We start from the raw sequence: 25,306 nt of genomic DNA, 5'->3' as shown, positions 1-25,306 counted from the left end.
ATATATATATATATATATATATATATATATATATTAAATTAAATTAAATGAAAATTATGTGCGGGCCTGACTGAGTGAGGATGCGGGCGAGTGAGGATCCCTGATTTAGAGGTTCAACCACCGCAGTAGTGGTTTAATCCCTAGATGATTACATTTATAAATCGACAACATTTATAATGTTTTCATATTGGCAAATTTATACGCCGATAGATATATCTGTGATAGGCAGTATTGGCCGATAAAATTGGCCAACCGATGTATCAGTCTAGTATGCATGCATGCCTGTATTTATGATCCAGTATGTTCATTTGTATGAGTTTGCAGGTGTCAATATATCAATATATAGCCTACAAAAAGTGATTTCAGTTATGACAGCCATGTCCGTAACTAACTATCTTTGTGTGATGAACATCTGTGTCAGTGCCTCTGCTCTGCATCCTCCAGCTTCCTGTGTCTGTGTTTGGTAATGAGTTCAGACTAGACCAGTTGACCTATATTATAGCTCTGCTGGTAGTAGGATTCTAGTGGCCTGTTATCCAATATATTCCTGACTACAATGTGAGAAGTCCGTAAGCCTAAGTAGTTGATTTGGAATGTTCGGGATGGCTATTAATAGGATATGGGGTAACCCTAATAATAACGCATCAACATGCAGGCTATATTTATTGAGTCAAGCCTCAAACTTGAGTCAAACTCTAAAGATCGCACTATACATAAAAACTATTTATATGATGTAATAACTGTTTCAAGGAACAGCCAAAATGCCATCAATATTCCCAATTTTTATTTTTTTATAATGGAAAATAAAATAAAAGACTATTACTATTATTATTACATCTCGAATCAACAAATAGATGAAATATAATTATACACATTTTCTTATAGCCTACTGGCCTTTTGTATTTGTATGGGGAAACAGCCATGTCATGTTTAACATAATGTATGATCTAAGTTATTATAACGTAGGCCTACAGACCGCAGGTCAGTATGACTTGCAATTTAAGTTACATAACCGGCCACAGCCGAGGATGCTATTTGCCTTGCTATATAACATGATTTCAATGAGGTATTGTGTATCGACTACAACCCCTTAAATCATAGCAAAGAACTAAATATAGTGTATTTAAGTGTACATAAATTAAATCACTTTAAAAAACGGAACTATTGGCCTTGTTTAAACATCTTTTTCGCCCTAGAAATCTTAAAGTAGACTAGCTGCGGCAGAGCGGCGGAGCGGCAGTCCCTCCTGGCGGGTCAGCCCCCCCGCCCTGTTTCAGACTGTTAGCTCAGAGGCTGTTTTGTAACCATGTATCACGCTCGTCCAATCACAACAACTCGCCGGCGTCACATGACCACACCTTTACGTAACTGTTTTTTTTTCACGTCCCCTCCATTGAGAACATCGTCCTTTATGACAGGAGGACCGGAGCGGGTCTGAACATACGGACGTACGGCGGTATGACCCAGAGGCAGACGGGGAGCAGAAGAGTGTAACACTGAGGAGGACGTTTACCACACAATACCTTCTGCGATGAGCACGGAGACCCACGCTATGCTCCAGCTGGCAGCGAAGGCTTTCCACCTGAAGAACTACGAGCTAGCCGCGGACATCTATGAGGACCAACTCCAGGAGCCGGTGGAGCCCCGGGGCCGACTCGAGCTCATGGTGAGGCGGGCAGACGCGCTCGCCTTTGGGGGGAAACTCACCGAAGCCTTCGGTGTCTACCAGAAAGCGTCGGAGATAGAAAGACTTCAACCTGTTCACCTGGGCAACCTTCTCACGTTCCTCATCGAGAAAATGAAGAGGAATGGAGGTGGAAGTAAAAAAAAGACCGACCCTGGGACGGAGTCGGTAGCCACGGAGGGATGCCCCGATGCCGCCACGGGCTGCGGACACGAAGCCTGGTCGTGCCGGACGTGTCTTGCCTTTCTGTCCGAACCGGTGACTCTGCCCTGCGGACACAGCCTGTGCAAAAAGTGCCTGGAGAGAGAGACCGGAGGACAGCCTGTCTGCTGTAAGGAGTGCAGTGACTCTTCCAAGCTCAAAGACGTGCCGGGCTACCGGGTGAACGTGGTCCTCGGGAACATCCTGTGCAAGTGGTTCCCGACCCAGTGCCGGGCCGCCGAGCTCCGGCGGCAGGGGAACAGCCTCTATGCGGACAAGAAGACGGAAGAGGCTCTGGGCAAATACAACCAAGCCATCGTCATAGGTAGGTCTGCAGTTTATATGGGGACTTATCTCAACGTTACTAGTGCATGGTGCATGATGCCTGCTATATGCGCTATATGCATAGATTAGTGTTATTAAGAAGAAGACCACCCTTGCTGCTGCGGTTGTGAATTGGGGCCCTCAATGTAACAATTACAACTTTTGACTCAATCATATTACATGATATTATAGTGTTACGCACATTATATTCATATATAAACAAAAATGGACGTCTGTGGATTTTATTTTAATTTTTTTTTGTGGTTGTGCGCTCCTATGCGTATGTTGGGTGTGTGTCAGCAGCGTATGTGTCCCCTCCGCTGGGCTTTGGGCCGCTCTGTTCCGCCGTGTTGGATAACAGGAGCCAGCGTTGCGTAAGCGCGTCGCTTCTGCTGGCGCGTTCCCCGCACCTTGTGTGGCGTCTAACAATGAAAACAGACACGATATGAGTGTCAGGGTGTTATATCAGGTCAGGCCAAGGGGTGACTCTAGTGTGTATATTACAAGTAGATTACGTCTCTCTTTGACGTAGGCTAATTAGGTGTCCCTGATGATAAATGAGGCAAACAAGGAAATCGATTGTAGGCCTACGTATTACTGTTACCGATTCATAACATTTTAGAAATGTATAGGGGCTAGCACTTTAAAAGGAGGATGTTGAATGCATATATTATCACGATTCCGGTATAGGCTTGCATTAACAATGGGGACGTTTGCATAAGTTTTGAACTTATGCAACTAGCACTGGTTATGAAACCTTCTGGCAGCATGGCCGCCCTACATATGGAGCGAACAAGGTGTTTCATAAAGCAGCGTTTTGTAATGGACGTTTTTCCATCGCGGCCGCTTCTACATAATAATAAATTCATTTATTAAGAATTGTTTTGCTCTTTTTCTTTCTCTCTTTCTCTCGATCTGTCTTTATTTCTCTTGTTCTTCATTTATTTCATTCTTCCTTTCTTTCTCTCGTTCTTTATGTATTCCTTTCTTTCTTTCTTTCTTTCTTTCTTTATTTCTTTCTTTCTTACTTTCTTTCCTTCTTACTTTCTTCCTATCCCTTTCTTTCTGTCTGTCTTACTTTCCCCCCCTCCCAGCACCTAAAGACTACCTCCTCTTCAGCAACCGGTCTCAGATCCACGCTAGTCTGAGGCGTTACGACATGGCTCTGAGCGATGCGGAGACGGCCTGCACGCTTATGCCCCACTGGTCCAAGGTACGGGCCGCCATGGACTGCATGACGTTTAATTGGCCATCTGGTACAATGATTCATGTGTATCCACAGCAGGCTGTGGACTGAAAGGGTAAAGCCGTGTGTGTAATCGATGCGTTGTCCTCGTTCCACAGGGTCATCAGCGTAAGGCACAGGCCCTGGTGTCTCTGGGGAGAAGTGACGACGCTCTAAAGGAATACCTGCTGTGTCTGACCCTGCAACCAGACTGCAAACTGGCCAAGACTGAGGCACAAAAGGTACACTATTATGTGTGCTTGGTGGAAGTGATGTTATATATATATATATATATATATATATATTTATATTTGTTTGATTGAGATGTTTGATATAATGTCCACACCTTGCTGAAATTAGAGGAAATAACCTCATCTCTAAAAATTCCTTCTCCTAGTGGTGTTGATTCAGCTACTTGAACTAGCTTGATACCCTCTGTCCTACACCCCTAAATGATTCATGAGTGACCCCATCAATGCACGTTTGAATAACATCTTCTCCTGTGTCCTCTCCCTCTTCTTCTCGTCTCCTCTGTCCTTCCTCCTCCTGTGTCCTGCGTTCTCAGCTCCTCGGGGACTTCCTGGCCCCGGTCACGGATCAGGTCCCAGACCGCGTCCTGGACTACTCTGCTCTGCTCTGCTCCAGAACCACGGTCAAGAGCGGCCTGGCGCCGTGGGACCCGCACACGCCCGCCACCTCTGCGGCCCCCCGCATGCACTCACGGCCCACCCCGCCCTCGGGGTCCCCTCGGGTAAGACCCCCCCCCCCCCCCCCCCTCTCTCTCTCGACCTCTCGCTGTCTCCCGCTCTCACACAGGCGGTTATGCAACAACACTTATTATAAAACACTGACGTCAATGTAGAAGCCAAAGGAGACAAATCGCTTAAAGGTTATTAAGTTATTACGGTTTTATGGCTCTCATTCGTCTGCCAAAAATTTTAAAAACAGGAGACGCGGTCAAAAGGAGTAAACAGCAAGCGCCGTTATCGCATTGTGTCCTAGCTGACAGAGTAGCAAGAGAGATTAGACAAAACCAACGGCAAGTACCTCCCACTAATCAACGTGTTTCCTGTCTTCAATCTTTTATTTTAGACACCAGTCCAGTCCAGTCAGCTGTCCTCGGAAATAGACCTTCCCCCCTCCCCCCCGCAAGCCTCCTCAAGGCTCCCCTGCAAGTCTCTGAAAGAGGGTGGGGTTCTGGCCGAAGAGGGGGCGGGAGACGACCGGCCCAACGGCACCTGCTGTCGACACCTCCTCAAACGAAAGAGGTGGAGCACGGAGGAGGAGGTGCCGGAGGACAAGAGGAGCACCAATGAGGAAGGAGCAGCAGGGAGCGACGTTTGCAAGAAGCTCAAGTCTGGTGAGGAACTGAACCGCTGCTGGCCGGAGCCCAATGCATTCCTGCTAACACCATTAACGTTTCCGTGTTTTTAAGGGCCTCTATGCATCAATCTCTACTGCAGTATCAATCACATATTGCTAAGGTGTTGAACATTTGCGGTTTCTGATGAGGAATAAGGAATGGCCATTTTCTGTATTCTTATTTTACTCTTTTTCTTTTTCCAGAGCCTATGATTGGTGCCTGCAACTCTGTGGTTGGTGACCTTATCGACCCTACAGATCTGGAATGTTCTCTCTGCATGAGGTATGATAACATGCTCCACTTGACCTCGATGCTTCTGTTCCAACCCGCCTTTATATTCTTTAATCTTGCATTTCTGCTAACGCAATCGCAGTGTACTTAAAAATGCTTCCACTTTACAATGTTTGTATGGGTATACCGGATGTGTTCGTGATGGCCCCCCTTTTCCTTGTGCCTCCGGTCTGTGCAGACTCTACTACGAGCCTGTGACCACACCGTGCGGTCACACCTTCTGTCTTAAGTGTCTGGAGCGATGTCTGGACCACAACCCCCAGTGTCCCCTCTGTAAACAAGACCTGTCTCAGGTACGTTCCAGAACATCAAGCTTCTAAGCATATCTTCTTCCTCTCTACGCTTAACTTTTAGTTGAAGATGGTGTTTGTGGCCAAATGTCACGATGCATGTTTTTCTACTATTAAAGTGAACTGAAGTAATGAATGCGCAAACACAGAGAGGTTAGGGGAATACTTTTATCAATACATGTATGTGACATGATGCCAAATGTGACCATGCTTGTGTTAAATAAGTGTTGAGCCACACCCTCCCACCGTCCAAAAGATCAATGTTTCCAACAGTCAAGTTCTCCCTGAAGACTGCATCACAAGATCGGACTATACACAAATTGCCATGTTTGAGCTATAACCCCCCCCTCCCTCCTCTATACACATGCATCATGTTTTACCTTCTCTCCCCAGTTTCTGGCCGAGCGGTCCTACTGCAAGACGTCTCTGATGGAGAGCCTGATATCCACGTATCTTCCCGCCGATCTGATGGAACGGAGTAAAGTCTACCATGAGGAGATGGCCGAGTTCTCAAAGTGAGTGTGCCTGGGGGCGGACCCTCTGACCCAGCCCCCATGTCGCTCAGGAGGAGAGCTGTGCTTACACGCTGAGCTCCCAGTCGGCCTGCTGGCGGAGTGTTTAGGGGCCCACACACACAGTCAGCGTGCCACTTATTCCCAAGTGTTGCTTATGAAAGCAAACTTCGGAAATTCAAAATCAATCCTTTTGCGTGTGGACAGCCTTAAGTCAATCATAGCTCCCCCCCCCCCCATGCGGTCGATCCGCAAAACAACCTAGACCAATGTATTTCTGGCGGTCCCTTTCTCACTGGCTTCTTGTGGCTATGCAGCATGCACTAATGACACCACACTGTCGCCCCTCCAGCCTCAACCAGAACGTGCCTATCTTCGTGTGCACCATGGCCTTTCCCACCGTCCCCTGCCCGCTCCACATCTTCGAGCCGTGCTACCGGCTCATGATCCGCCGCTGCATGGAGACGGGCACCAGGTGCTTCGGCATGTGCCTGGGGGACGAGGCCAAGGGCTTCGCCGACTACGGCTGCCTGCTGGAGATCCGGAACGTGGAGGTCTTCGCGGACGGCCGCTCGGTGGTGGACTGTGTCGGCCGGCGGCGCTTCAAGGTCAACCGGCACCGGCAGCAGGACGGCTACAACACGGCCGACATCGAGTACCTGGAGGACGTCAAGGTACGGCCCGAGGGGAGGGGAGGGGGGGAGAGAGAGAGAGAGAGAGAGAGAGAGAGAGAGAGAGAGAGAGAGAGAGAGAGAGAGAGAGAGAGAGAGAGAGAGAGAGAGAGAGAGAGAGAGAGAGAGAGAGAGAGAGAGAGAGAGAGAGAGAGAGAGAGAGAGAGAGAGAGAGAGAGAGAGAGAGAGAGAGAGAGAGAGAGAGAGAGAGAGAGAGAGAATATCCTTCAATGCCAGTCCAAACCAGATTATCTCTCCCCAGTATCTGACATTGTCCGTGGTTTGTGTAGGTGGAGGGCGCGGCAGCGAAGGACCTACAGATGCTCCACGACGCCGTGTACGACCACGCCCTGGTCTGGGTGAACTCCCTCAAACCCGACCAGAAGGAACGCATCGTGGCGCACTTCGGACCCATGCCCGAGAAAGACTCCGACCCTCAGGTGCGTGGACGCCTGGTCACGCACTTATATACACACACACACACACACACACACACACACACACACACACACACACACACACACACACACACACACACACACACACACGTTCATACACACACTGGTAGTTGATGATTCAACAAATGGTGACTCAAACGTGAATACATTACATAAACAAAGTCCCCGGAGCGATTATCGCAGCTGCCAGAAGGACCTGGTAAAATGGCACCTTCATAAGCCGTCATACATCGCTCGGCTGTCTGAGGTGTTGCCAGTGCATGTGGGGGTGTGTCCTCCAGGCCCAGATAGTGACTGTCTGTCTCCCTGTGTGTGTGTGTGTGTGTGTGTGTGTGTGTGTGCAGGCCAGCCCCAACGGGCCGTCCTGGTGCTGGTGGCTGCTGGCCGTCCTGCCCCTGGACGGGCGCGCCCAGCTGCCCTTCGTGGCGCTCACCTCCCTCCAGGACCGGCTCCGCGGGATCCGCCGCGTGCTGCTCTTCATGGCCCGCAACACGCGACACCGCTGAGCCCCCCGCGGCACCCCCCTCCAACTGCTACCTGGGGACCACCAGCGCGGTAACCACAGCCACCCTCCCGAACGCCCCCCCCTGCCCCGACCCACGACTCCTCCCAGATCACTGTAGCCCCACACACACACACACACACGTGTGTGTCAGCCACACACACACACACACACGTGTGTGTCAGAGTATGGATTGTGCCCACTTACAACGGCCGATTTATTAAATGGCAACTCCAACACAAGGAAACGTCAGACATCTTCCAGTGAGCAGAGTACTCTCAATAGTCTTCCTTAAAGTTCTCTAGTTTTTTCCTCCCAAGTCAAAATAAGGACAGTCTGAATGTCAACATGGATGAACTGTTGAAAGCTTCCTATGGAACATTTTTTTCACATTGTTGGTTTTGTTTTGATTGTGTTTTTATTGTTTTTGTTCATTTTATTATAATTATTATTTATGACCGTGTGTGCATGTGAATGCAGTGGAAATGTTTACATTCTTCGCAGTAAGACATGCAGGGCTGCTTGAGAACTTCCAAAGACTGTCTGCAGCAGTAGAGATTCAGAAGTAGCTATAATGTTTAAACATGGATGGTGGACTCCCTTGCACTTTTTAAGATATCAAGTATTACTTAATATGAATCCTGATTCAAAAACAAGCTCATCTTATGTTCTGTTCTAACAAGACTGGCATACAGAGACATTTAAGCAGAGGGTGGCCCTTTTGGTTAGATATCACTCTTAGTCTAATGTTTGCAATGGACAGCTGAAACATCAAATCATTTGGTGCATTAAAGTTTTAATTGTACCAAATGTGATTTTGCTAAACATTCTCCAGAGCCCTGTGCAAGAACCTGTGCAATGGGTCATGTCACACGGTTTCTAAGTGTGGCCATTTTAAAGAGCACAAAGCAGAGAACCTGAAGAGGTACAAATTAAAAAAGATCTAATGATAGAGTTAGTATTATAGATGTGTATCGATGTCCTCCCAGCGTCCACGTGCTGAGCAAGTAGGCATTAAGGGAAGTTCATGTAGACGTGTCTCTTGCTGACTGAAGTCATGCCTTTATGCCCGAGCTTATTGCCGGGTCGTCTTCATAGTTTGCATGTGCCTGGAGTGCCCTCTTTCTAGTAAGAGATGTAAAAAGTTACTGTGGATGTGTGATTTTGAATGCATTCTGGAAACTTCAAAGAAATACAATGACGTACATATTTTTAATTTTTGAGACCATTCCTATTGAAATCCTGAAAGGTGTAGCAAGGGCCCAAACCTTTTTATCTAAAGAAGTAGCTGATCCTTTTACCTGTAAACAAGTTTAAAAAAAAAAGTTTTTTGGCTAAACTTTCGATATGTTCCTCAAGAACAAAAGATATTTGTTTACAGCAGTGGCACTTTTTTTAAAATGCGAGGGACCGTGCACATATCCATGACGACTCCTTGACTTAAAAGCATTCTTATGTCCACCCGTGGTCTAAGAAAGAAAGAACATCTTGAAGGTGGTGCATGTGTGTTGAATCTTTCTTTCATCAGACTTTTTTGTACTGTATTATTTCCTGTATTTATTCGATGTCAGAATGGGAATAACTTTGTAACAATCGTATTATCAAACTTTTTTTTATTTTATATGGGCCAAAGCTTGGCCTGTGTGATTCTATAGCGATGGGATGTTGTGATAAATGGATTATGTTTAATATAACAGCAACTAGCTTCTGGTAACAACTGTGTAAAAGTTAGCTGCAAGAGTTGAAAATCCCCTTGTCCCTGACATTTATACAAAATTCAAATGTGTTCACTTTAGAGTTTCTGAATTGCTTAATCTCAGTCCAAAAGTGAATATGTTCTTATTTTTTTCTTTTATTTTGTACCTTTAAAAGCCCTGAAAATATCTAATTTAGTCATTTGTTGTCATGTCCATATCTGGACCCTTTAAAATATTGTCACGTAAATGTAATCCACAATCTCCAACGTACTTTACGTTCGAGTCTGATATTGGATTTGTGTGTTAGTGGATGTTCAATGTAGCAGCACCAGTGCCTTACTGTTGATTTCTTCCATTCTCTCGTGGTCTTCTATGTTTAACTTCTATGAAAGGTCCTGGAGTGAGGTAGCCAATAACAAGCCAACGATCTGTAAAGACCATCTTAAGACACCGGCCGAGAGCTCAGAGTGTCGCCTGTTGGCTCATGCCAAACACATTCGTTCACAGGCCTTATCAGTCTTTATGAATACATAGTTCAACTGGTCCCGCTCGCTCCTAGAGATCTACAAATTAGAATATTTGAAGTGCAATGTCTAAAGTATTTAAACTTATGCAATGAGATTTCTCTTGATGGTCAAGAGGTTAAGGCCTAACGGTCAGATCCAAGTTATTCCCATCAGTTGAAGTTAACTGTTGAAGCAGAAACAAAAAGGGTTGTAAATGATTTGCCTTATGTAAAGCATAAGGACGATGCTTATGCTGACACACGAGTGCCCTGATCCGCAGCTGTACATCTCAGCTGTGCCACGGGGCGAGGATGTCTTCCCTGTCGCCGTCATAAGCAGAACCATGGCCTCTTAAATCTCTCTCCGTGTGGAACATGAATGTATATCACTGGCGCTTTCTCCGATGCTCGATGTAAACATCCGTTTTTTTTTACTCAGTGTCATTGGAGTGATTCATGTTGTTTTCTTTGTACTGTAATAACAGCTTGTGAATAAATCCAAACGAGCGGAGAAAGAGAAGGTTGTTGGATGTTTGTGTGTGTGTGTTGATGCGCAGACCGCAGTGGAGAGGGCCTGCTACCACGTGTCTCCGGTTGGTTTGATCGCTGATGGGTGTGGGGGGGGAAGCATGCTTTCAAGGCCTGGAGAAAGCCTTCATGCCCTCCACACAGTTTACAGTCAACCCCCTGTATTAGCTCATTAGCTGCATAACGACCCAGCGATATTATTACTAACGAGAGTAATGAGCCTCTGAGCTTGTGCAGTGAATAGGTGTGGACACTCATTCACATTGTATAGCATTCTATAATTTCATTAGTAACCGGGAGATCAGTGGATGATCAAACTCATGTTGAGTTGAAGGCTTTTTCAGTTTGAAGTAACTTAAGTATCACAAGACCTACTATTTTTCATGCTCATATTTAAAATCATAACGCAAGTAACTGGGCAAATGGCAAGAAAACCAAAACTACAGGTTTGGTAAAGTACGTTTGGTACTGTACAGAACTGAAAAGACCAACAAATATAACAGAACTGGAAAAAGAGCATAGGGAATAGACCAACAAAATATAACAGAAGAGGACACAGTGAACCGAATAGACCAACTAAATATATCAGAAGAGGACATAGTGAACCGAATAGACCAACTAAATATATCAGAAGAGGACATAGTGAACCGAATAGACCAACTAAATACAGCAGAACTGGACAGAGGACCTACTGAACTGAATAGACCAGCAGTGAACATATGTAACAGATTAGATCGTAATCCGTACAGCAGACAGAACCAGGGATCTCTTTCCAGGGAGCCTTTGTTCTCGTCTGACCTGGTTTCAGCCTTACATAAAACCCCATCTAACGCTGAAGGTTTATGTTAATTAATAAGTTAATAGGCTAAACAACTTTACTATTTCCTTACTGCTAAATTTAACCTAAATAACCTTCAGCATTTCTAGCTGATTCATTGTAAAAATGTATTACTATTTCCCTAGAACTGCTATGTTCTCTCCAACACTTGACCTCTCTCAGCTCTCCCGGCCCTCGCTCTCCCTGCTATCTCTCCCTGCCCTCTCTCTCCCTGCCCTCTCTCCCTGTCCTCTCTCTCCCTGCCCTCTCTCTCCCTGCTATCTCTCCCTGCCCTCCCTCCCTGCCCTCTCTCTCCCTGCCCTCTCTCTCCCTGTCCTCTCTCTCCCTGCCCTCGCTCTCCCTGCCCTCTCTCTCCCTGCCCTCTCTCTCCCTGCCCTCTCTCTCCCTGCTATCTCTCCCTGCCCTCCCTCCCTGCCCTCTCTCTCCCTGCCCTCTCTCTCCCTGCTATCTCTCCCTGCCCTCCCTCCCTGCCCTCCCTCCCTGCCCTCTCTCTCCCTGCCCTCGCTCTCCCTGCCCTCTTTCTCCCTGCTCTCTCTCCCTGCCCTCTCTCTCCCTGCCCTCGCTCTCCCTGCCCTCTCTCTCCCTGCCCTCTCTCTCCCTGCTCTCTCTCTCCCTGTCCTCTCTCTCCCTGCCCTCGCTCTCCCTGCCCTCTCTCTCCCTGCCCTTGCTCTCCCCAACCTTGCTCTCCCTGCCGTCTCTCTCCCTGCCCTCGCTCTCCCTGCCCTCGCTCTCCCTGCCCTCTCTCTCCCTGCCCTCGCTCTCCCTGGCCATGCTCTCCCCAACCTCGCTCTCCCCAACCTCTCTCCCCGACCTCGCTCTCCCCAACCTCTCTCTTCAACCTCGCTCTCCCCAACCTCTCTCTCCCAGTATGATCATGTTTGCCAAGTAGGCTGCTTGCATAACCTTGAAAATGAGAAGGTCAGCAGCCAGCCAGCCTCGCTATGGATACTTGGTAGAGGCACACACGTGCAGGACCATGCACACGCACACACACACACACACACACACACACACACACACACGTGCAGGAGCATGCAGAGGCACACCCACACACACACACATTTAGGAGCGTGCACAGGCACACACACACACACACACACACACACGTAGATACAGGCACACACGCACACTTTGAATGGAGGAAACAAACATGTGGTTGAGTCGTTCTTTACTGAAAATCTGTTATTTACAAGAAAAACATTTAAAGGCAACAAAAGATACAATTCATAGACATGAATATTTAGTTGGTGAAAAAGAGTTATCGGTAGTACAAAAATAACTTTTTGTATCGACATCTTTTGCTCAGGAGACACCGTTATTTCATGATTTGTGAATATTGGCTGATTTGGTTTTTGGCAGAAGTTTCTGACAATTGAATTGTACAATGTTTTACATTATCAACGTAGTTCTGATGTTTCATCAGAACAAGGCGTTACATGTGTTCAAAACACATTTACGCCGTACAATACGATGGGACATGTGGAGAGGGTTGTCTTTCAATCCAACAAAAAAGATTCAAAACAAAACAACATACATAACTTACGACAATGTGCCCCCTGGTGCACTAGTGCATTAGTGAGGTGTCCTCTGAATATGTTAGAAGTGATAGATGAATAATGAAGAAGAAGACGGCCATAAGAGTTTCAAACATGGTAGTCGATATGCCCTTTTACAGCTTTGAAACCATGACCCTTTGTCTTATCTCTAGGACCCTAATGTTCTATTACTGAGAGCCATCTCAATGGTATTAACCCAGAGTAAAACACACAGTTTACCCTTCTGGAAAAGGGTTTTGCCTCTTTAGCATTAAAACAAACATCCGGTGAGATAAAAAGCATGTTTAAGAGTAACTCTTGCCCCTTTACTTTGCACTGTGTCGCTAGCAGAAATCTCTTTTAATAAATAAAGAGATTCGGGGTGCGGTTTCTGGAAGCTAACCGATCTAACATAGACAGGAGCTGTGGACTATTTACAGGTCTCTCTTAAGCGTGGGTCAGCCTTTCACAACAAGATCTATAACCAAACCAAACCCAAAGCGTATAGGAGGCATATACAGATTATTGAATTAAATCACTCTCTAGTGCACCGGTCTGACGGAAGCGGGTCCACACGATTTTAAAGATTTGGTCAAGATAAAAAACAAAAAAACGATTTGCAAAACTGATCGGAGGGACAGAAGGATGATTTTTCGTTTTTGGCATGTTCAGTGGGTTTTGTTAGCGATCACAGCAAGACCCCGCCCTACTGCACGATCTGAGGCATCTCGCTCCAGGCCTTGGCCTTCTTCTTGGCCAGGGCCATCCAGGGGGGCTCGTCCTGGGGCAGGCCCGGGGAGGGGGACGCGCCGGCCGCCGGCTGGCCCCGAGGCAGGGCCACGGGGTGGGGGCCCGGGGCCGCCGCAGCCCGGGAGGCAGCGGCGGGTTTGGACGAGGTGGGAGGGGGCATCGAGGCGGCGCCGGGCGGGGCCGCGGGTCTCTGGACAACGGCGGGCGCGGGGCTTCGCGGGACAGAGGTCTTCGCCGCTGGGGCGGCGGCGGGGGGAGGCAGGGGAGCTTTGGAGAGGGGGGCCGGTGGGCCGGTGACCCGGGAGACGGCGGGGACGGGGGTAGGGGGCGAGAGGGGTTTTCTGAAGGGGGTCGGGAGGGTCAAAGGCTTTGGGGCGCCGCTGGAGAACGGGGAGTAGGGTTTAGGGGTGATGGGGCAGGGAGGGGTCTGTGCTGTGGGGGTCTGGGCTCTGGGGGTCTCGGCACTGGGGGGCTGGGCTTTGGAGGTCTGGGCGGGCACTGGTATTAGGGTAGAGAGGGATTTCCTCGAGTCCTTTTCCGTGGGGGACACAACTTTGGCCGCCTCTGTGTAAGTCACTGGGAGATTAAGACACACACACGCACACGCATACACACACACACACACACACAAACACACACACACAATCCACATGAAATGACCATACATAGATTTCTATATGATGTCCTTTATAAATGTATCTCTTTTGCTAATAGAGGGGGAAAAGAAAAGTATAAAAAAAATATTCAAGTGGTCAAACAGTATGAAATTATATGAAAGTAACAAATATCGTGAGTGTGATTGTTTGTATGTGTGCGAGCTTGTGTGTTTGTGTGCTTGTGTGTGTGTGTGTGTGTGTGTTTGTGTGCTTTTGTGTGTGTGTGTGTTTGCGTGCGTGGGTGCGTGCGTGTGTGTAGCCTTTACCCGTGGAGGGGGGTGCCTTGCTGCTCTCCCTGCAGGCGGCTGAGCTGACGTACGACGGCAGGGAGGACTTCCTCTCTGACTCCTCCTGTCCAGACACACAAGTCAGAAAAACAAACACACCCCTCCTTAACCTCCCCACCAGTGACATGTGACCGAGGGGCCTTCCGTCTCCAGATGCCCTCCTTCGAAACGGCTCAGTGTGAGTTCTGAAACGTGTTGTTACGGAAAAGCTAGGGTCCAGACACAGCACTATCAAAGCCAGACTCCGTTTGGAATAATTCATCAAGAATAATTCAACATTTTAGTTGTAGTTTTCATTCCCTATGAGCCACAGATCGGATCAATGATAAAGTACATGATGGGACGTAATTTGTGCGTTTACATAAAATGTCCTGTCTTTATTTATTGCTCGTTTAACAGACAATGAGAAAGAAACTTGATGAGCAACAGGAGGAGTGCTACTGGAACGGGTCGTTTCCTGTTGACGTCCCTCTGATGGTGTGGTTGATGAGGACACTTTGGGAGGCGGTAATGGAATTAGGGACTTTTTTGGTGAGATGGCACACCCACGGTGATTCACACACCCCATATCTCTGTCTCTCTCGCACACACACACACACAAACGTACATGCACGCAAACACATGCACATACACACCCAATACCTCTGTCTCTCTCTCACACAGACACACACACACACACACACACACACACACACACACACACAGTCACACACTCACACACACACACACACACACACACACACACACACACACACCCACCCTACCTTTGCAGCACTGGAGGCGTCGTCCAGTGATGTGTCCTTGTAGACTTTAGATTTCTGTCGGGCCATGGAGATCCAACTGGGGGGCTCACTGGGACCACTGTGACCACTGGAACTGCTTGAACCACTGGAACCGCTGGGACCACTGGAAACACCACGCCCTACGGATGCTTCTACACCCAACAGAAACAACAAAACAAACTGAACAAACATACTGTGACTGAATACTATGGTTAGTACGTAAGGTGCAGTGACTGGGCCTTGTTCAGTGAGCGGCCATCTTGGTTCTACACACAAGTTGTGTCGCTACCGTTTGGAACCAAGATGGCTGCTAGGTGCATACGGCCTGTGGGTTTTCCTTCCCCTGTTTTTTGATTTTTTCCTTTCCGCTGGTTGATTGGTCCGACACACTCACACATGCACGCACGCACACACGTACACAGGTGTCCAGGTTCGAACCCTGATGTGCCATGGTCAGGCAAAGTGTCTTGTGTCTCTGATAAATCAAGTCCTCCTGCACCTTAACCACACACACCAAACGGTGGTGGAGAGAAATGACACCAAGGACCCAGGCCGTTAATACTGCTGGAGGCCACCAGGGGGACTCATGACACAACTCCATGTGGAGGTCACGTCGGTCCACAGCCTGGGAACCAGACAGATCGCGTGAGCTCGTCTTTCAGTTGCTGTGCAGATGAGGTCTGTCCCCCCTCGTATACAAAGTTCTTTGTATTTCAACAGAGATGGATGCTGCTGATCTAGAACCGTCTGTTGTTTACACTATCGAGACGGTGTTCAACAAACTGGACAGTATATTTACACTGAAAGAAGAAAAGAAGAATTCACTTGAAGCTTTTGTTGAGAAGAAGTATCTTTTTTCGTGGCTCAGTGCTGCGTCACTGTGTCGTTGCTGTGATCGGTTGAGGACCTACCCAATAGTGTCGGTGACGGCCTCTGGAAATCCAAAATTTACCAAGAGGTTCCCGACTTATCACAGTTTGCATTCGTCTGGCGACGTCAGGCTACCAAGTTGATGTATTTGCATTTTTATAAGATGTTGTTAATGTACACTAATGCACACGACTATATCTGCTATCAGGGACACAGTACAGCTTCAAGAGCCAAATGCACTCAACGTAAGTGGAGAGGAATCCACCATGTAGAAAATGAGGTGGAAACCTATTGAAGTGAAGTGGTTTATTCATACCCAAAGCCCGTGCTTGGACTTCTGGTTTCTTGGGCAGGGCGGGCTTAATGCTGATTGGCTGAGTCAGGCAAGGCTTCACACTGATTGGTGGAGAAGCGACCACCTTGTTCTCCATTGGCTGGGCTGTCGGCTCAGGGTTTGACTGGGGAGACTGTTGAATGAATTAGAAGCAAATAATAATTTACAAATCATTTATATTCAATCAATAGCCCTTAATCCCAGGTACATCGCATATGGCAATTCCAAACTAATTGTTAGCCAATAAGAAAATGCATTTCCAATAATTGGTCATTTAGCAACAGAATTTCAGGTTTTAATCCATACAACTTTATGATATCCAGTAACCCAGTTACCCCCTCCAGATCAATCTCCAACGCATCCCTGATGCAAAAACATCTCTCTAAGAAAATCCTTCAGTGACATAAGATCCTCGTTCCATCTCATCTCCTATCTCCAGTGACCTGTGGCTCCGCCCCTCTACGACCCAGCCCTGTTCTGACCTGAGGGCCCGCCTCCTCGCCGCTACGGGGCGGGGCCACCGCCGTCCTCCTCAGCCGGACCCCGAACGGGCTCTCTGGGTTCCCCTTGGCCTGGGCTGCCCCTTCTGTGGAGCGGACGAGACACAGAGTTCAAGGTAAATAAAGGACTAGTTTAACACGCCAGGACGTACAGCATACAGCAGTACGTACATTAAGCCTCAAGCCTCATGCAAATGCCAAACGCACCTAGACTGTATTTGTGTTACATTTAGTGTGACCTTTGAGGTGCATTAAGTTTGACCTTTGTGGTACTTTAAGTGGGACCTTTGTGGTACTTTAAGTGTGACCTTTGTGGTACTTTAAGTGGGACCTTTGTGGTACTTTAAGTGTGACCTTTGTGGTGCATTAAGTGTGACCTTTGTGGTACTTTAAGTGTGACCTTTGTGGTACTTTAAGTGTGACCTTTGTGGTGCTTTAAGTGGGACCTTTGTGGTGCATTAAGTGTGACCTTTGTGGTGCATTAAGTGTGACCTTTGTGGTACTTTAAGTGTGACCTTTGTGGTACTTTAAGTGTGACCTTTGTGGTGCATTAAGTGTGACCTTTGTGGTGGATTAAGTGTGACCTTTGTGGTGGATTAAGTGTGACCTTTGTGGTGGATTAAGTGTGACCTTTGTGGTGCATTAAGTGTGACCTTTGTGGTACTTTAAGTGTGACCTTTGTGGTGGATTAAGTGTGACCTTTGTGGTACTTTAAGTGGGACCTTTGTGGTGCATTAAGTGTAACCTTTGTGGTACTTTAAGTGTGACCTTTGTGGTGCATTAAGTGTGACCTTTGTGGTGGATTAAGTGTGACCTTTGTGGTGGATTAAGTGTGACCTTTGTGGTACTTTAAGTGTGACCATTGTGGTACTTTAAGTGTGACCTTTGTGGTACTTTAAGTGTGACCTTTGTGGTTCTTTAAGTGTGACCTTTGTGGTACTTTAAGTGTGACCTTTGTGGTACTTTAAGTGTGACCTTTGAGGTGCATTAAGTGTGACCTTTGAGGTGCATTAAGTGTGACCTCACCGTCGGGGGCTGACGTGGAGGAGGACCGGGGTTTGGTCGGGGGGCCGGCGGGGGTCCTTGGACTGACGGGGCTCAGGGTCACCTCTGCCGATGACACACTCACCCGTCCCGCTCTGGACGCCGCCGCCGCGACCGGCCTGTCGCCAGACTCCAAGGGGGAGGGGGGAATGGAGGAGGAGGGTTGGGGGCTTGTGACGGAGCTCTCTTTTGCCCGCTCCCCCTCTCCTCCTCCTCCTCCTTCTCCTCCGGAGAGGGATCTCTGCCGGGCGGGGGCGATGGTGACGTGCACCCCCCCCTGCTCACTGCTGTCGGCGGGTGGCGGCTGTCTGGGCTCCGTCTCGATGGCAACGGACGAGAGATCGACGGAGGATCGCCTCGGCGACTCCCCTTCTGCCCTTTCCCAGTCGTCTTCTTCTTCGGTTGTCAGCCCTCCCGCGTCTCCGGTGTCGTCTGCGGGGCCTTCCTGATCCACCGCCGTCTGTCTGTCTGTCATCGGCTCTACGGTCGCCCGGGTGTCAAGAGCGGCTGGCTCCTCCTCCTTCTCCTCCTGCTCCTCCTCCTCCGCCGTTACCTCTGTGACCTCATCAGGAGGAGACACGTCTTCCTCTGAGCGACGGAGCGAGGGGCTAGCGGTGAGCGTGGCGTCCGTACGGGCCTCCGGGGCGGCTGAGGTGGCGTCGGCGGCGGGGGCCGCTTCGACCGCCGGGACGCTCTCACCCTCCGGCTCGCTCTCCATGCGGGCGTCGCCCTGAGGCGGAGCGGTGGGGGGTCGGGACGGAGGGACGGGGGAGGCCGGCTCCGGTTCCGGCTCCGTTTCCATTCGGACCACGTCCGTCTGGGTCGCCGTGACGACAAGGGTTTCTCCCACGCTGGCGTCCGGTCGGTCCGTTTCGGCGAGCGCCGGAACGCCGCCTGTAGCGTGTGCCTGTGCGTGCGCTCCCTCTGTGTCCACGTCGGGCGTTAGATCCGCACTCACCGCCATCTCCTCAATGTCTCCTTCCTCCTTCAGAGTCTCGTCCTCTCCTCCTCCTCCTCCTCCTCCTCCTTCAGAGCTATGCTGGGAGGCCTTCTGCTCTCCCGGAGTGGCTGCGGGCGCCGGGTCAGACGCCTGGTGGGCGTGTCCTCTCTGCGCCGTCGAAGAGGCCGACAGAACGGCGTTCACGGCGGCCCCGACGTCAGCCTCCTGTTCCACCGCCATGGACGCCGGAGGCGCCGTTTCCTCAGCCTGCTCTTCCTCTTCCATTGCCTTGTCCGCTTCGGCGACTCCATCTCCCTCCTTCTGCCTCCCGGCCTCCTCCTCCTCCCCCTCCTGCTCCTCCTCGCTCCTCTCCACACACTCTTTCTCCAGCTCCGGTTCCTCCGGTTCCACCCGGTCCTCCTCTCCCTCCTTCTCTGCCACCTGGTCGCTGATGTCACCGTCGGGTTGGAGTCCTTGCGGCCTCACTCCGCTCTTCTCCTGCTCCACCTCTGTCTCCTGCGGTCTCTCCTCTTCACCGGACAGCACGGTGTTTTCCTCCTCATCTTCCTCCTCTTCTCCTGCGGGGGGTGACTCTGGCGCGGCTTCCTCAGCCGCCGCGTTCTCGGCCGCCTGTTCTCCCTAAACCAAAGATAAAGACATAGACGGGTGAGGAACGGAAAGCTTGACGCATTTACGTCTACAAAACAATTTGGAATGCTCACTTGAAGTCCAGAATGTTCCATCATCTCGTCCTCCTGCTCTTCCGGCCGTCCGTCCTCCTCTTCCTCGATGGGACCGACAGCGGGACAGGAAGGGGCGGGGTCAAGAGGGGCAGGCCCCTCCTCTTCTTCTGCTTGTGGAACAGCAGGAGCAGAGGGAGGTGCTCTGTGACAGACTGTCTCCTCCACTTCCTCCTCCCGCTCTTCCTCTGCCATGGCGTTTCCTTCCTCCATCTTGGCCTCCACCCTGTCGTCACAGAGCTCCTCCTCTTCCTCCTCCTCCTGCTCCCTCTCCCCCTCCTCCTCCTCCTCCCTCTCCCCCTGCTCCTTCTCCTCCTCTGCTGCCAGCTTCTCCAGACCAAAGGAGGTGCTGCTTGCCAGGGAGGAGTGGAGGGGGCTCTCCCTCAATGAGCTGAGCACCTCCTGCAGGAAGGAGCCCTCCTCCTCTTCCTGCTCCACCTCCTCCTCCTCCTCCTCCTTGTCCTCCTCTCCACCTCCCAGGAGGAGTGCGTCGCTCTCCGTGGCCCCATCGTCGGAGCGGCGGGGGTCCAGCAGGTACTCCGTCTGGCCAGCAGGGGGCTCTGCTGATGCGCTGGGGGAAGGCGGTAGGAGGGTCTGATCAGAATCACTGTGTAGCTGTGACACGACGCACACGCTGTCACCCGTTGGGTGGTGCAGCATCGTAGACTGCTGTATTCAAGGACAGAGCAGCCCGCCACGACCACAACACAGCATCCCTCTAAATGACTCAACACCGTGCCATACAACACACTTCCATACCACACCACAACACACAATACTGCCATCCACTGCCAGACTATCCCACACAGCAGAACTGTCCACTGCGCAACTACAGCGCTACACAACAGAACGTGCCCTTCAATACAACACCATGTAACACAACACCCCCCCCCCCCCCCCCCCCCCCCCCCTCCGCACAACACGATCACATGACACGTTACATGACACACAGTACCGCCACACAACCGCGGGCCAGCCGGTCACCTGGGGGTCTCCAGGGAGGTGTTGGGGGGGGCGGAGGATGGGGGCAACTTCGTCCTCACACGGGGGACAGGAGGAGAACACACCACATCCTGGGTAGCTCCCTCCTCCCCCTCCTGCTCCTCCTCCAGCTGCTGCTCCTCCTCTTGCTCCACCTTTTGCTCCTCCTCCAGCTGCTGCTCCTCCTCTTGCTCCTCCTCCAGCTGCGGCTCCTCCTCTTGCTCCACCTTTTGCTCCTCCTCCATGGCATCTTGCATCTGGGAGTGTTTGGAGTGCCGTGGTGGTTTCGCCTCCTCCTCCTCCTCCTCCTCCTCCTCCTTCTTCTCCTTCTCCTCCTCCTCCTCCTCCTCTCCTGTCTCCACCTTCATCTCCTCCTCCTCCTCCTCTCCCTCCTGCTTTAGTAACAGCCGATTGCTGCTCATATCTGGACAAACAAACCAGAATCCGGCACATAGCTGAGAAGCGCTAAAAGGCTAAACAACCAAACAAAAGAGGCTTTCATTTTGGTGGTTTGAATTACTTCTGCGCTTTTCTACTGCAGCCATTTTCTCCTTTCTAAAATATCTGAACTTAAGACATCACTTGAGAATAAAAGTTGACGTTGCCTGAAAATGATAACAGCTATAACTGTGGCTACACTAGAATGGACCAGAGAAAATGTAAACAGACGGTTCCTTAAAAGATGTAGACTATATTTCTCTACTGTAACTTGAGTCACGTTTCCGGGTCTGGAGATGGGCGAGACCCTTAGTCCGTAGCCCTCAGTACTGACCAGGTCTCTCTTTGCCCTGGTCTACAGGGTGGTCCCTCTGGGGAGACCCTCAGTACTGACCAGGTCTGTCTTTGCCCTGGTCTACAGGAGAGACCCTCAGTACTGACCAGGTCTGTCTTTGTCCTGGTCTACAGGAGAGACCCTCAGTACTGACCAGGTCTGTCTTTGCCCTGGTCTACAGGAGAGACCCTCAGTACTGACCAGGTCTGTCTTTGTCCTGGTCTACAGGAGAGACCCTCAGTACTGACCAGGTCTGTCTTTGCCCTGGTCTACAGGAGAGACCCTCAGTACTGACCAGGTCTCTCTTTGCCCTGGTCTACAGGGTGGTCCCTCTGGGGAGACCCTCAGTACTGACCAGGTCTGTCTTTGCCCTGGTCTACAGAAGAGACCCTCAGTACTGACCAGGTCTGTCTTTGTCCTGGTCTACAGGAGAGACCCTCAGTACTGACCTGTGCTGTCTTTGTCCTGGTCTACAGGAGAGACCCTCAGTACTGACCAGGTCTGTCTTTGCCCTGGTCTACAGGAGAGACCCTCAGTACTGACCAGGTCTGTCTTTGTCCTGGTCTACAGGAGAGACCCTCAGTACTGACCAGGTCTGTCTTTGCCCTGATCTACAGGAGAGACCCTCAGTACTGACCAGGTCTGTCTTTGTCCTGGTCTACAGGAGAGACCCTCAGTACTGACCAGGTCTGTCTTTGTCCTGGTCTACAGAAGAGACCCTCAGTACTGACCAGGTCTGTCTTTGCCATGGTCTACAGGAGAGACCCTCAGTACTGACCAGGTCTGTCTTTGCCCTGGTCTACAGAAGAGACCCTCAGTACTGACCAGGTCTGTCTTTGCCCTGGTCTACAGGAGAGACCCTCAGTACTGACCAGGTCTGTCTTTGTCCTGGTCTACAGGAGAGACCCTCAGTACTGACCAGGTCTGTCTTTGTCCTGGTCTACAGGAGAGACCCTCAGTAGTGACCAGGTCTGTCTTTGTCCTGGTCTACAGGAGAGACCCTCAGTACTGACCAGGTCTGTCTTTGCCCTGGTCTACAGGAGAGACCCTCAGTACTGACCTGTGCTGTCTTTGTCCTGGTCCTCGGGTCGTTCCACTGGGGGTCTGCTGGGGTTTTCCTGGGCCTCAGACTCCCCCGCCGGTCTGATCTCCGCTCTCTACATGTGTGGGAAGAGGCCACCACGTTGAAAGGTTATGGTGGAGTTGGTAGGCCGCTCTCAGTTACAGCCCCATGTGTAGCAGAGAGGCTGCATTTGGTATTAACAGACGGAGCCGAGAAACCACATCAATCAACCAATGCATCTTCACTTCTGCTTCTGGCTGAAGCGTGTGCATGAGTGTGGTATGTGTGTGTATGTGTGTGCGTGTGTGTGTGTGCGCGTGTGTGTGTGTGTGTGCGTGTGTGTGTGTGTGTGTGTGTGTTTATGTGGTTAGTTTGTTTTTGTGTGTGTGTGTGTGTGTGTGTTTCTGATGTTCGTTTTTCAGTGTGTGCGTGTGTGTTTCTGACGTCACTCTGAGTGTGTGTGTGTGTGACAGAGTGAGGCAAGGGCCTGTACGAGGTCGGTGTTGGGGGGGCCAAAGCAAAAAGTTCCATCAATAACAAGATCCAAGTTGGAACAAGGCCGCGTCCTTTATTTGTAATCCTTCTCGTAAGCGGATGTATGTGTTGCGCGTGTCATCCCACACGCTGTGCTGCGTGGCTTGGTTCCGTACCGTGGCGGGCTTCCTCTTGTTGCAGGCCTTGTGTCGCAGGCCCATCTTGTGCTTGGAGGCCGAGTTGTCCAGGCAGCTGAAGGGGCTGGCAGGCTGGCTGAAGTCCCCCGGAACCGCCACCAGGGGGCTCCCTGCCCTGCTGGTGGCCTCACAGGACAACTGGGGAGTCGTAGGGAAATAAGAAGCAGGAGGAGGGAAAGAGGAGATGGATGGTAGTGTTACAGAACACGTGAACTCATGTTTTCCATGTAGAAAGGGGAATTACGTAGAGACACGGGGAAGTGAAGTAGGTGGAACCAGAATCTATAATGTGACACAGAGATGGACAATAAACAATCACATCAGAGGACAAAAAATCATATTCCTTGTTTCAGTTCTCCCTTATACATAAGAGAGAGCAAGAGAGAGAGAGAGAGAGAGAGAGAGAGAGAGAGAAAAGAGCTGTGTAAACCTGAAACATTTCTTATCAGCAGCACCAACTTGCGTCCCATGGACATGCTACGAGCCAGTCACTCTCGCTCTTCCTCTCCTTGTCTGCCTCTTCCTGCATACCTGACTGATGAGCCTTTCTGTACTCTTTGTACACTTGCGTACAAACAGCTCTGAACAAAATATACAGCTCTGAACAAAATATACAGGGGAATTCTCGCTGCTCTTTAGAAAAAACACTCATCTTAATAATAATGCTTGTTGTTGGTGATGGAGGGACGCTAAATTTATATCCGGAGTTTAAATGAACGTATTCCAGTAAGAACTGCACACTCCAGTTGTATACGAAGAACATAAGGATTGCAGCCTTTCTGTGCATGTGTTCCTTGTTTCTTCTTATACAGAGCTGCCATCTGTCATCTTCATCTATCTTTTAGGATGCAAGGAGAGTCAGAGACCTACCATCACTGAACCTATCTCCTTATCCCTGCTAACCTCAGGAACGGGAAGGCTTCCAGCTAGCTGTATATTCTTCTTCGTCACAGGGCGTTTTAGTATGGAGGACAGTTTCCTATCAGACTCCAAAACAACCGTAGAACTTCCGTTTGAGCAAAGCAGTATGGGGCCTTGAGATGTACGGCTTGAGATGATAAAGACTCCCTCAGAGTCAAAGATTACAACAGCAAGACACGCCCACCAAGGGGAGGACACAAGAAGGAGGTGCATGACTCCTACACTTACACAACCACCCCAGCGCCCCATACACACACATACACACACACGCTCACACACTCACACATACACGCTCACACACACACACGCTCACACACTCACACACACACACACACACACACACACACACACACACGCTAACAAACACGCTCACACACACACACACACACTCACACACACACACGCACACACACACACTTGCTCACGTAAACACACACACACAGAATTACAAAAGAATGATAAAGATAAACAGATGGAAAGAGGAGGAGGAAACAGCGCGATAAAGAGAAAGAAAGACTTCCTTTTAAGGTCGGAGAACACTTTATAGTGGCCACACCCACAAACGCTCAGGCTCAGAGACAAAAACAAAGGTACCCACGTGCATAAACATTCACAAACACACACACTCACTCACTCACTCACTCACTCACTCACTCACTCACTCACTCACTCACTCACTCACTCACACACACACACACACACACACGTACTCACACACAGGCACAAACAGATTGCACTGTAAATGACTCTCTTGTGGTCATGTGCCAATACTTCTGGCCCTCAGGCTGTGTGTTTGTGCGTTTGTGTGTGTTTGTGTGTTCATTAAAGCAGAATTTTCCCTCAGAAGTTTTCACCAGGGGCCCTGAAACTAGCCTCATATTATGATCATAACATAAATATGAATACAATCTATCTCTTCTGCCTCATCAGGACATGTTGGGAGAACCAGGCAACAGCTCAATGAGAAAATGAACAAAACCACCGGTGGTCAGACACTTACCACACAACGGATAATAGTTTGTGACAGTATTTTTGGAAAGTTGTATACAAACAAGAACGTTTGTGAGGAATTCAAATAAACAATTGCATTCATCTTCCCAACGAGTTTACAAAAAGTCGGCTTTAACCACGTTCCAAACATTACTCAACATGTTCTCCAATTACATAAACCGTATATACACAAACGGAAATACATTTCACTGTCACTAACAGGGATTCATGTACAGCCCATTAAAGCTAGCATAGAGGGTACCACGTCTCAGTAAGGGTTCCATTTAAGACCTATCCTTTAAAAGGCCATTTAACCAGAGAACCTCAGATCAGAGATTACATTAGACAGCTACATTAGAATTCCCTTGACCGGTTTCCCCT

The 25,306-nt window shown here is 49.6% G+C and overlaps 2 protein-coding genes across 9 annotated transcripts in view; one reads left to right on the top strand and one right to left on the bottom strand.

Moving 5' to 3' along the window:
- The first annotated feature begins 1,434 nt into the window (after nucleotides 1-1,434).
- On the top strand, nucleotides 1,435-10,193 carry LOC307081213 (LON peptidase N-terminal domain and RING finger protein 3-like). The gene is made up of 11 exons (XM_079744302.1): nucleotides 1,435-2,210; nucleotides 3,304-3,422; nucleotides 3,554-3,676; nucleotides 4,000-4,185; nucleotides 4,527-4,794; nucleotides 5,001-5,079; nucleotides 5,267-5,381; nucleotides 5,772-5,893; nucleotides 6,243-6,564; nucleotides 6,852-7,001; nucleotides 7,364-10,193. Exons 1-11 carry the CDS (start codon nucleotides 1,532-1,534, stop codon nucleotides 7,523-7,525), a joined length of 2,325 nt encoding a protein of 774 aa, XP_079600428.1. The 5' UTR covers nucleotides 1,435-1,531; the 3' UTR covers nucleotides 7,526-10,193.
- Nucleotides 10,194-12,240: 2,047 nt separating this feature from the next.
- Nucleotides 12,241-25,306, bottom strand: part of LOC307081460 (uncharacterized protein) — a 37,408-nt gene continuing 24,342 nt past the window's right edge. For 7 of the 8 annotated variants that reach the window (XM_079744650.1, XM_079744646.1, XM_079744652.1 and 4 more), the window contains 10 exons: nucleotides 22,994-23,152; nucleotides 22,341-22,437; nucleotides 20,512-20,932; nucleotides 19,510-20,098; nucleotides 17,830-19,426; nucleotides 16,786-16,889; nucleotides 16,286-16,436; nucleotides 15,082-15,251; nucleotides 14,297-14,381; nucleotides 12,241-13,950 (listed from right to left, as the gene is read on the bottom strand). In XM_079744650.1, coding sequence (XP_079600776.1) covers nucleotides 13,331-13,950; nucleotides 14,297-14,381; nucleotides 15,082-15,251; nucleotides 16,286-16,436; nucleotides 16,786-16,889; nucleotides 17,830-19,426; nucleotides 19,510-20,098; nucleotides 20,512-20,932; nucleotides 22,341-22,437; nucleotides 22,994-23,152 — 3,993 coding nt within the window. In that variant the 3' untranslated portion in view covers nucleotides 12,241-13,330. The remainder of the gene's footprint in view (nucleotides 13,951-14,296; nucleotides 14,382-15,081; nucleotides 15,252-16,285; nucleotides 16,437-16,785; nucleotides 16,890-17,829; nucleotides 19,427-19,509; nucleotides 20,099-20,511; nucleotides 20,933-22,340; nucleotides 22,438-22,993; nucleotides 23,153-25,306) is intronic. The other variant, XM_079744649.1, reaches the window with a different exon arrangement.

Source organism: Pollachius pollachius, assembly GCF_949987615.1.
Source record: "Pollachius pollachius genome assembly, chromosome: 10".
Lineage (NCBI taxonomy): Eukaryota > Metazoa > Chordata > Actinopteri > Gadiformes > Gadidae > Pollachius > Pollachius pollachius.
The sequence above is the reverse complement of the archived record's forward strand: the minus strand, read 5'-3'. Positions and strand labels throughout refer to the sequence as shown.